This window comes from Seriola aureovittata, chromosome 5 (genome assembly GCF_021018895.1).
Source record: "Seriola aureovittata isolate HTS-2021-v1 ecotype China chromosome 5, ASM2101889v1, whole genome shotgun sequence".
Lineage (NCBI taxonomy): Eukaryota > Metazoa > Chordata > Actinopteri > Carangiformes > Carangidae > Seriola > Seriola aureovittata.
The window spans coordinates 1,984,306-1,996,181 of NC_079368.1; the positions used below are offsets into that span (position 1 = coordinate 1,984,306).

At 41.0% G+C, this 11,876-nt stretch overlaps 1 protein-coding gene across 1 annotated transcript; it reads right to left on the bottom strand.

The window, feature by feature from the left end:
- Positions 1 to 8,828: 8,828 nt before the first annotated feature.
- LOC130169641 (beta-1,3-galactosyl-O-glycosyl-glycoprotein beta-1,6-N-acetylglucosaminyltransferase 4-like) lies at positions 8,829 to 11,665 on the bottom strand. The gene is made up of 3 exons (XM_056376539.1): positions 11,401 to 11,665; positions 11,228 to 11,290; positions 8,829 to 10,989 (listed from the first exon to the last, which is right to left on the bottom strand). Exon 3 carries the CDS (start codon positions 10,986 to 10,988, stop codon positions 9,699 to 9,701), a length of 1,290 nt encoding a protein of 429 aa, XP_056232514.1. The 5' UTR covers position 10,989; positions 11,228 to 11,290; positions 11,401 to 11,665; the 3' UTR covers positions 8,829 to 9,698.
- Between the last annotated feature and the right edge of the window lie 211 nt (positions 11,666 to 11,876).

Genomic DNA, 11,876 nt, shown 5'->3' on the forward strand with positions numbered 1-11,876 from the left:
CGTAAAGAGCAAGGTACATTCAGATATGCCACACCTTGTCTCTAATAGAAATTGCCCAAGGCTGAAGAGCCAGGGCAAGGAGCATAGGGGAAAGGCAGCAACACTACCTAGTTCCATGGTGTAGCAAAAACTGGGGAGACCTATTGTGGTTAGTTAAAACAGAGGATTTGGGACAAGCATAAAGCATTCTTAACACTCATAAATTTGTCAAATAAAACAAATTAATTTAAAAATAGATCAAATCAAATTTTCAAGAGTAGCAAACATTTCCCTCCACTCGATTTGGTCAAAGCCCCCCTGTGCATCTGCAGAAATTACTATTAGAGAAAGAGAATCTATCTGGAATTAAACCTTTTGATCAGGGTGGATTAATGTGCCAATGTTTGCTTAATCAGTTTGTCAGGTCTTTTGCAATCATCTTTTGGTCACTATTTAGCTTAAAGAGCGATAAGATGTAACATTACTGTCGTCCCTGTCTTTTTTCAGGAGAAGACAGATATGAGCATCATACAAAGTGTGAGGAAAATGCCATCTCTCACAGAGCAGTTTACCATACAAAGTAAAAGGGGGGCAATGATGTCTATGTGGGCCTCGTAAAATTCTATGCCAAACCCAACAGGGCCACAAGCTTTGCCGTTAGGAAAAAGGCAAGTGGCGCTTTTGAATTCATCTAGCATGAAGTCAGAATCCAATTCCTGCTTCCCTCTTCTGAGTCCACAAACTGTATGGAAGTCCACTTCTTTGAAGTAAAATCCAATTGCAAATGAGTTTCCTCCCCAGAATGTTCAAGTTCACTCTCAGGAACTGGGTGAGGAGCTCAAACATCCGGACAGAGAAGAATCTCTGTTACTCAACATTGAATCTGATTTCCAGTTAGATAAGGTTTGGCCGTTGGTTGGGATGCCTGACAGACACGTCCACATACAGACACATTTCAAGCGGCAAGCTCCAACACTGAAAAATTAAGCCAACATGGAATTACCAAAAATTGCACTTCTTCGAATGGCTGCTTGAGTCTGGCTCCAACAGTGAGTCAGTCCACATAGACTCCCATGTTAAAATGTCCAACTTTACAGCAGAAATAAACATGTTTACAGCCTGGTACAAAAAACAGTTTTGGTCTCTAGAGCTAATTTCCTTCCTCTTTTTACTTTTCAAACTCTGTCATACTACGTTGTGCCTTTGCCCTGACAGTGGACGTACTGCTACCCTCAACTTTGACTGAAATCTAAAACAAAACTGTCTGTGACATGTCACTTGCCTCCCGACTCTGTCGTTACCTTGAAACGTGTAGAATAGCGCTAATTCATTTCATAACAAAAAAACAATGAAAGGTGAAGTTAGCAGTGATACACTTGCTCTGCTGTCATATAACTGTGCTATAAATGCAGGTTGATCATTAAACTATATAACATTAGTTAATGTTTAACGTTTTCTTTGAATTGATTTGTCACTGATTTGTCACCTGACAACTTTAGAAGCGTTAACACTGACATTTATGTTAATTGCAAAATGAATTACCTTCAACATTGTGGATGGAAGATTCAATCCAGTTGCTGATTCCTTTTTTTTAAAAAATCCTTTTGGGGATCCTTTCAAATCCTTCAGCCCATTTATCAATTTGGTTGAATGAAAGTTTTTCGACCAATTCGCTTTTCTGCCACAGAAAGAGACATTAAAGTTGCTTAAAGAGGCTTCCCACCCTCAGCATGACATCAGAGGAAAATGACCGCTGTGTGAAAACGGTTATTTCGTCCAGGAGGAAGGAGCTTTTGAACTTTCTGAAATGAACAATTCAAACAGATTCATGTGGTTATAGCCCGGGTGTGAGGAGGTAACAGGATTCTAACTGATCTGTCACTCTGTCTTTTCCATTCTTCACACCTTCTATTTGTGTATAAATGAGTGCAACACTATGATTCTGAAAGTTATCCCAAATCAAATGATTATTGTGTCTCACCACTATCTGTGACAGCAGCCTTTTCACACCACCTTCAAGGACAGTCACACAACTACAACAACAACAACAACAACAACACAAGACGGACGCATACCCCAGCCTTTCTTCATTTCATCAAAGGTCAGAAGGTCACCAAATATAAAAAACGTAAGCTTTTGTGGACCGCAGTAGCCAGAGTTAATTCCTCAATCTGACTCATAGTAGTCAAGTAACCTTGCTCTGGATCAGGAGATAAAACACACCTTCACTAAGCAGACAGTCTGTGATTCAATTTCTGGCTTCACATTCAAGGTGGGTCAGATACTGAGCCCAAACACCAGCATGTGAGTGTGTGCTATGGTGGAAAAGAGGTTTATGTGTAGAAAAAAAAGTGCTTGTATGAATGTGTGTGTGTGTGTGTGTGTGTGAATGGATGAATGTGGCTTGTGTGGTCAATAAGTGCTGTCCATTTACCATTTGAATTAGTTATTTCTTAGTGTTTGGTATGAATAAAATCTTTTATGAAAGCAGGTTATTCGTCTCTCACTGCTCAGCAGCCGAGAGAGTGTGAGAAAGTTATCACATACAGTACTCTCAGTTATTCCAGGCAATTCCCTCATGTAGTGAAGTGTTGGTTGGAACCAGTGGCTGTCTGCTCAGACAAGGCCTCCATTATGCTCAGAGGACTGTGCTCCATGGGTATTTTTTTCCATTAGCCATCAGTTATAAAGCTGCTTTTCAAGAAACAAGAGGTCCATATCTGTTCCACGATTGAGCAAAGACTGAGTGGTCTGCAGTGAGTGAGAGAAAAAGTTAGTTAGACTCATTTTATTAAAAGAATTGAAAATGACAGAGGAGGCAGATGTAAAGGATAACATTTCGTGTTTACTTTTGAAACTGAAACTCACTTCTAGTATACAATCTCAAAATCATGATTGTTTGTTTGCTTAGGTTGTGTGCTCAAGCAGATATTGCATTGAGGTCAGAGTGGTGTGGCAACAGAGTGAGGGACAGAAGGAGAAAGAGGGAAAAAGGAAAATCGTGAAAAGTGATGGTAACAAACTGCCTCCCAGGAATGTCTCAACATATTTTATTCACCTCTGCATAATGCTGTAGGAAAGACAGACTCTAAGACATGCCTCACACCGAACGTCCACACGCTATTTTTTTATTTTTATGCTGAATCCATGAAGCCACGACACATTGAGAAAGTTCTGGTTCTGGTTCAGGTTTGCAGGGCATGCCTTATCTCAAATAAACAACTACTACTACTGACCAGACATTCACAGGTAGAGAAGGCGGACTTACCACCTTCCCATCCCCCACCCATCCCTGGAGTCATAATCCTGCTGTTCCTGGTTTACTCCACAGGAACAAAGACAGTTTGTTCACCCAGAGGTGCTCCAAGTCTATCGAGTATGAGGCGCCGTCAACACAGGAACTGGGCAGGGCTGATGACAGAGTCTGGATGTAGATACACCAGAAACTTTGACCGGGCCTGACCTCTTAGGAGGTGGACTTCAGTTCTCTATAGCTGAATATCATTATGTCATTTGTGTTTGTCATCCCCACTTTTAAGTCTGTCAGAACTGTTTGTACACTGCAGTGATGTGTCTGACCAGTTAAAGCTAAAAACAGAGATCAGTTACTGAAGTGGAGGTGATGTCTCTCCTCACATCTGATCTAAGAACAGCGTTCTGTCCAACAAAGGATCTGATGTTGTTAACCTTGTAAGGCAGCTGGCTTTCTCTCAAGTGAGAATCCATCTTGTTGGCTACTGGCAGCTACAGGCGTGTCTTAGGTAAGGTTAAAGCGTTATATCAGGACTGGGGGGTAGAAAAGCAGAGAACAGCTTGGAAGATGTTTTCACGCCTCTCTCAAGCACATGACGTTCTGTCGTGGCTGACAGGATGGAGATGGTTGCAACAAGTTATTGTAACTGTCCTCAAGCTAAGCAGCCGAATCACAACAGACCACACAACAGTATTTTTCAACATTTTTAGTTCAAAATAGGAAATATCTGCAGCTAATTCTGTCCCATAGCACAACAGATGCACCAATAATTTTAATGTATAAGAAAATACAAACAAGTTATTTTGTGAATTATTTGATTAGCCTCTCGTGGTCTTATGATATATTTGCCTGTTCTGTTTATTATGAGCAATAAAATAAATAAATTGTGCCCATTTTTGCCTCAAGGTAGGTTCTGTGTTCTACACAAAACAAAACTCAATAACTGTATTATTACATAAATAAATAAATGATAGGCTACTATAATATTATTGCATAAATAAATGATAGCATTTTACATACATGTAATATATTGTTGTAAAACAATGTATATTTTCAGAATACTGTGCTTATTGCAACAAAAATCGAAAGTTGATTTATAAAATTTAACATATTTTCAATATGTTGCGACCGTCCCTGATCTGTGTTGCAACTGTCCCCATGTCATGTCCCCATTCAAATGAATATTGTGAAAGATATGTAAAATGTAATCATCTTTAAATGGTATGGGTAATTAGCAGAGAGATGTAAGGGCAATATGTAATAGTTTGGTTGGTCTAGTCCAAACTGTCTCTGAGTAACAGAGAAATGTGTTAATCGTCCTGGTCCCCTCCTCTATTCCCTGTAGTGACCTAAAAAATGTAAAAACCTGAACATTTTTTTTTTAAAAATGGATTCATTTAAAAACATGGCTGAATAAAGATTTCCCTCAAATGGTTGCAGCAGTTTTGTCTGTCTATCAGAAGCAAAGAAGGCTACAAACACAATCCTTCCCTAACTCTAACCAAGTCAGATCACAGGAAGTCAAACCTGCGGCAGGGCACTGATATCAGTCACTGGCTGCCATGGGAACCACACAGAGGTGTTTGATATGTCCACAAACATGACCCAAAGTTATTTGTTCCACTTCTGAAAAATGGAAAATGATGCACAATAGGTTCAGTATAATGACAGTTTATATCAGATCAGAAAATGTGTCATTGTGAAACTCTCAAAATACGAATGATGTATTTTGTCATACGTTTACACACATTTAGGGAGGATAAAGAGGTGGAAATGAGCCCAGTGTTTAATTTATACAGGATGTTTTTGAGTGACATTCCTGGGAACCCAGCAGTGATGTGGAAGAGAGGTGGTGGGAGCTGTAACAGACTGAGACCTGAGATGAAGCTACTGTATGAACATATGAGCATTTGAAACACACTGAGTACTGAGATGACGACCAAATAGCTGTGGTGATTTTACAGGTTTTTTAAAAGTGAAAACATGTGAGCTGTGTACTGACCCGGCAGGAATAAGGACTGTGAAGGAAAGTCCTGTAGATGTGATACACTGGTCGAAATCTGTTGGAACTGGAAAGTCGGCCAACTGGCTGAAGTCCACTGGGCATTTGGTCAATGATCTCATCTTCGCATAACAATCTTGGAAGAGTGAGCCATAATGTCATTACTCTGGGTGGGGAAGGTTGCTCTGGACATCTTGATTTTTAAAGCCAAAAACTGCTACAAAGCAAATCACAAATTAAATGAAAATGTCCAGGAAGTATTAGTTGGCTCATGCTGAAACAGAGTCATAAATTCACAGACCTGGAAGATGACACAGCAACTCTTTTGGAAAAGAGATCTTAATGAGCCTGGGTAAAAGAAAAAATAAACAGCTCACCTTGGACTGTGTCCAAAATACCAGAGCACAGAGAAAGAATGATGCTTATTGTCCATTGTATACCTGCAGACAGACAGACACGTAGGAGGGGGCAGAGGTTTCGTATTCAGATTTCTCCTGTCCTCCACAACCCTTCTGCTCTGCAGAGCAGCCATGAATTGAGTTTATTGTGAGGAGCAGGCCAGTATAGGAGAGGAGGACCAAAATGAGGCCACTGGTGACTAGCCACTGTTTATCCACTCCAATGATACCTTCTGTTAAAAAAGAGCATTGACTCTCCACCTCAGGGCGCTGTGCTGTAACAGATCTGTACAGGGTTTTGTAGTGACGCATTTCATAATGAAGAAATGGGGAAATTAGAAAATATATCATCAGTGAGTTGACAAACACTCACCATGAGGTTTATTAGTAGCTGTACAGAAGCTTGTGTTCAGTTGAAAAGCTATTTCCTTAAACAGACAGACATGTTGATGCTACTTGTGTATTTTCAGTAGATCCTTTATCCTGGTAAACACCCACATCCTGCAGGCTTTCTGTCCCTAAACTGACAAACATTATACACATGTTAACACAGGTTGATAGACCTCCTCACGACCAGTAAACATTATCCCTTTAACCGTCACTGCCTGTGACCTGCGTCTGGAGGGAATACTGTAAAATCTGAAACAACACATTGTGTAATCATAACACATCAAGGAACATCACAGCCATTTACCCAATAAATTAATATTAATTTCACTGTATGTGTATTTGTATTATGTATGTATGTACCGAGGATTCATAAATGCTGAAGCCTTTTCATAATGAAGTCAGCTAAGTCCTTTAAAGTCTTCCTGTGAGAGATAACGGCTGATTAAAGTATTTACAGCCAGTCAGGCAGACAGCAACACAAGCTGATTCTATGCAGCCTCCACCTGCTGCTACACTACTGCTGCACCACATCCTTTGTGTCGTACAACGACCTGATCCCGTTTTAGCCTGTCCGAGCACCTGCTCATCAACTGCAGCCTTCACTGCAGTCCGCAGAATAAAATACAGGTTTTCACTAAAGGCTAAAAAAAAAAGAAGGATAACAGGAACTTGTAAAATCAAGAGGGAACCATTCACATGTCTGAAAATTTGCCTCTAGAATAATGTTCTCCATCTCTGACAAATGGAAGTGTAAAACACAAGTCTGTCTTTAAGCCAAGTGTTTTTCCTGTGTGGTATATTCTGACAGACTGAGTCAGAGCTTAAGCACCCTGAGTAACGGTGCCTCACAAGCTTCCACCTCCCCACACTATCTGATATAGTTTATGTCAGTCCTGTTCAGTCATCAGTAAAACACCACTTTCCACAGTTAAATGAACTTAGGATGAGACGCAGGAGGAACCAAAAGATCTGTACATGAATAATATCATGATTTACATCTACATAGCTAGCAGGGCCCATTAAACTGGTCCCATACAACTGGAATAGTGTTAAAGGTGCCCCGTTGTAAACAACCAGCAAATTGCAGTGTATATCCTTTAACCTGAATAAAAAACTGGGTACATTTAATACCTCATAAAACCGTTGCAGAGCCATTTTAGAGACAAATGTAAACTGATATGACAATGGTGATGTATGAGGAAGTAATAAATGTTAATTAGGTCCCCACAGGTGAAACTAGTGCAGTCTAATCCAACAGTGTTGCAGTTCATCCTCTTTCATCAAGGGAATAATGTTTGTGTTATTAAGTCGATCTCACTGATATCAATTTGTGTGAAGTAACCAGACAGGAATATCTGTTACTTTAACACTATTTTATATTATACTGCCTATATAAATACTGCCAATACAACCTGAAGTAGTCCCACTTATGAAAGACTCAGTATGCGAGTATACGACTCAGTATACGACCCTGGGTTATATTTGTTATGTTTCTCTCCAGAAACAGAAAAAGGCAAACAGGATGAGGACTTCAGGCCCTTGATGTGACACACCTGTGAAGGAAAAAAGGGAGGGAGGAGACGGAAAGGAGGAAGGACAAGGTGAGGAGGACAAGTGAAGAAAGACTGGTGTCGAAGAAAAAGTTAAGTCTTTTTAAGTTAATCTTTAACTATTAAGAGTATGAAGAGTGACCTAGTTTTATCAGTCAGCCTTCAGCACAGTTTATCACAGTACAACAGTTACCATGGTAAAAATACATGAAATACCGAACTGTCCCTCTTTTTTATGTCATAGATTAAAACATTGGGTATTTTGATGATATATTGATCGCTTAACTGAAACTGTCCCCGTTTTGATTTCAGAAACCTGGTCAACTTATACAAAACTGTAATAATGAGCCTTTAAAATATAAACTTCACAGGGCTGTGCACATGGTGAGCCGTCTGTTAATGACATGGGCAAAGCTATAATGATTCTGAATGTGTGGGATCAACCAGCTATAGACTGTTAGAGCCGTGGAAACAATGAGTGATCAAGTCTGTTTGTCAAGTCTTTATACAACTACTACCATCACTACGGCTGACTCCAACACCTCTGAGTGTGTTGTGTCTGTCTCCAGCAGTGAGTCAATCCCCAAGCATGTAAACATGTTTACAGCCTGGTACAAAAACCGTTTCGGTCTCACGGGGATGAATTCCTCATATAACTCACTCATTTAATTTTTTATGAAGACTTAAAGTCCTGTATAATTGAGGGTGTGGCCTCTTTGAGTGACAGTTGGCTGAGCGTATGCCCCAACCCGGCATGCACCGAAGTCATGGCTCCACATCCGCCCCTCCTCTTCGCCCATTTTTGGATTAGCCGAGAGTTTGGCGGAATCAGGCACTGCCAAGATGGCGACAGTAAAGCAGCTCACTCCGAGCTTCTAAAACAGCTCTTCAGAAACCTGTGGGTGAAGTCACAGAGGCTACATCCATCTTTATTTACAGTCTATGCTCTGAATATATTCTTTCATTGGCACATCACCCCCAACACTCTGTCAATATGCAGTAATAATGTGCATCACATGACGCCTTACTTGTTTACATCATGAGCGTCTTTGTGCATTTACTGTGAGAACATAAGATAGACTACAGGGACCAGCTAATTCATGCATAAACAACCACTGGTGTCAAATAATGCTTTAAATAAATGGGTGTGTAATTTATTATTAATGAGCCAGAGCTCGTTCAGACATGTGATGGACTACAGCGGATTATTGTGACAGGGTATCACCTGTGACCACCACTACAGGACATGCAACCAATAAGAAGCATCATAGTTTTATTTTGAAATAAATAAATCATCAGAGATCAAAAGCTTTCCCCTGAAACATTTCATTCTAAACTGTTGTCAAATCAAGTGTTTTCTTCAATAAAAAAGAAAAACATTGGTGGAACATTTACTTTACAGAACACATGACAACAACATGGATCTTTGGTATTTCTAATCTCACTGTAAGAGTACTGCTCTCTCACTGTAATTACATGATTATATATCACGTGGCACTTCCTTTAAGAAAAGCACTTCCTGAAATGACCCATTGTATTTTAGTCATAGGCACTTTTTCACCTGCTTGTGTTACTGATGAAATGTGTTGTCACTGGAAGCTACAGCCTGACCTTGACTGGAATGAATGAAGACTCCCTGCTGAGCGAGTTCAGCGTCCCGCTACAGCAGGATGATATGATCCAGCAGAGTTGGAGAGAGGATTGAAATCCCTTCACCACTACATAAACATAATGAATTACAGGTAAAAGTCCAGCAATCAATTTTTTAGAAATAGTTAACAAAAGTAAAATACATCAAGTGAGTTCCAAGAATGGTCTTTTTCACAATGTTAAATTACAGATGCATTCTGGGAGGTTCAGATGATGCCTCTATACAGCATTAAGTATAGAAATCCACATTTTATGACCCATGATCTTTCATGTGTTTGCTTGAGAAATCTTAATCTGCACAGTAATAAAAAGCCATCAGACAAATGTGGCCACGAACAAGTTCAATATTTTTCAGTGAAACCAACAGAAGGAAAATACTCACATGATCCCAAAACTGATGGTGATTGAGTCAAACTTTGTTACTTTTAATTTCTAATCACATAATAAATACTGAAACCACTCTCTCCTCTTCACTATCATGTTTGCACATACTGGCGTTTTTCCATCAGCTTCTCCTCCAAGCACTTGATCAGGATCGGGTCCACTTTGGGATCGAACTTGTTAGCAAACCAGTGGCCATAGTTAAGGAGCCAGCGAAGTTCAGCAGCTCCATAGATGCAAACACTCCGCATGTGTGTACCTGTGCATGCTGGGTAAAGGTTTCCTTCCAAGTAGTTCCACTTCACCAGTCGTGTCTTGCTCTTCAGATCTGTAACATCCGCCGCGGACCTGGGGATGTGTCCTGGAACCCCAGCGACCCTGACAAGCGTGGCCCAGAAGTGTTCATCTGGTGAGTATGTGTCAGCAGACCATATCAGGAAGTCCTTCGTCACCTGGCTGCTGCTGATGTAATTCACAAAATCTCTTGACAGGACAAAATACGCACTTCCGATGAACATCTCGATACCGTGAGGAGGAACATCTTTGGCCACCGTGGTTTTGACGGGAATACGACGGTACTCATAAGGCACGTTCTTCAGCTCGTGCTGGAAACGGAAACGCTGCTTCTTCAGTTCACTGGGTCGACTGGACTCCAGCATGTTACTGCCATTCAGCTGCTTCAGCTCCATCACCAGTTCATAGTTTGACTTGAGAGGAAAGTCCTGGCCGCACAGGTTGATGACGTACTTCCACTTGACCTCCGACCTAAGCAGGTCAGAGAGGCAGTTGAGGTCGGCATTAAGCCTGCTGATGTGGGCGTATTCCACAGACTCCAGTTTTGAGGCAATAAACACATTTGGAGTACAGTGAGCCAGGTTTTTCACAGCCTTTATAAACAGTGGAGAGGCCTTCTGATCATAGTGAATGCAGTAGATGTTATGAGGTGAGTAGATGGCATGAAGAATACGCTCCACCATGGGTGCGTTCTTATGCACCACCAAAGAGTAAGCCAGCGGGAAGTTCCTCTCTGTGTCCGACACTGGGACCTCATTGTAGGCCCTCGTTTTGATAAATGTTTGACAGTCTGAGGTCAGACTCACAGTGCTATCATCATCCACGTCTATAATGACTTTCTGTTTTATCTCCAGAGCTTTGCCGATCTCCACAGGATCCAGCTCATATATTGCAGTGCAGTTGACGTCATACCTGCGGTTGTGGATTCTGGATATGCTGACAGTGATACCATAGGGCTCAATGTAGACGCTGTCCCTCACTGTCACTTTAATGTAGACCAGCTTGAGCAGACAGACCACCAGCAGAGACAGAGCAAACAGGAAGCACCTGTGTCTCAATCTATGTAAGTAGTGAGCACATCTTATTCTCATTCTGGAAACAAAAGGATAAAAATGTGGAGATAATAATAAGTTTAATACACTTTTTAAAGTTATCTTTACAATTTTAAGGTGCATGGAATTCTTGATCTAAGTGCACTAGAAGGTAAACCTTTCTTTTCCTTCAATAATTTACGTCATAAATTCATTTGAACTTCAGGTGTTTTTTCTGTTTAGGAGGCAGGTAAAATAAAATACAGAGTTACACAGGTAGCTGGTTCTGGTCTCATTACCTTGCTCTCTGAAGTTGTCTCTGAGCGGCTCCATGCAAACGTCTCGCACAGTTCCACAAGAACCTAAATGTAATGAGAACATTTCTCCAGTAAGTGTAAGGAATAAAAGAAATAACAGGCCTACTAACAATAAACAGCGAAACTGACTCAACAGATCCAGTAAAGTGGGAAACCTTCAGTCTGTGTATGAGCAGCTTCAGGAATCACTCCTCAGGTCTGCCTCTCCATTAATCCCACCTCAGTCTGAAAATATTCCTCTCCAACAGGAAACACATGATGAGGCTCTGAGTACTGGACTACTTCAAATCCGGTACCGGTACCTTTACGAACAGACAGTACGGAGGAAAAGTCGCCACATGAGTAAAGACAAAGCACGACGACGGAGCCGAAGTCAGACTCCCATCTGCTGAGTCCGGAGCTCCATCGCGGACCGACAGAGAGGGGTGGCCGCAGGGAGCAGCACTCCGCCCACTGGCCGGACACATCCACCACATCACCCCCACCCGACACATTCACCACTTACTCACTAATGATATGATTAACCCTCTTCAACAGGGGAAGATCCAGCAGCGATGCTGGATCTATATATATATATATATATATATATATATATATATATACACATATATGTATATATATCTATGTCACA

What these genes read in the sequence shown, in the direction of transcription:
- LOC130169641 (XM_056376539.1), bottom strand. Translation starts at nt 10,988, where the DNA reads ATGAGAATAAGATGTGCTCACTACTTACATAGATTGAGACACAGGTGC.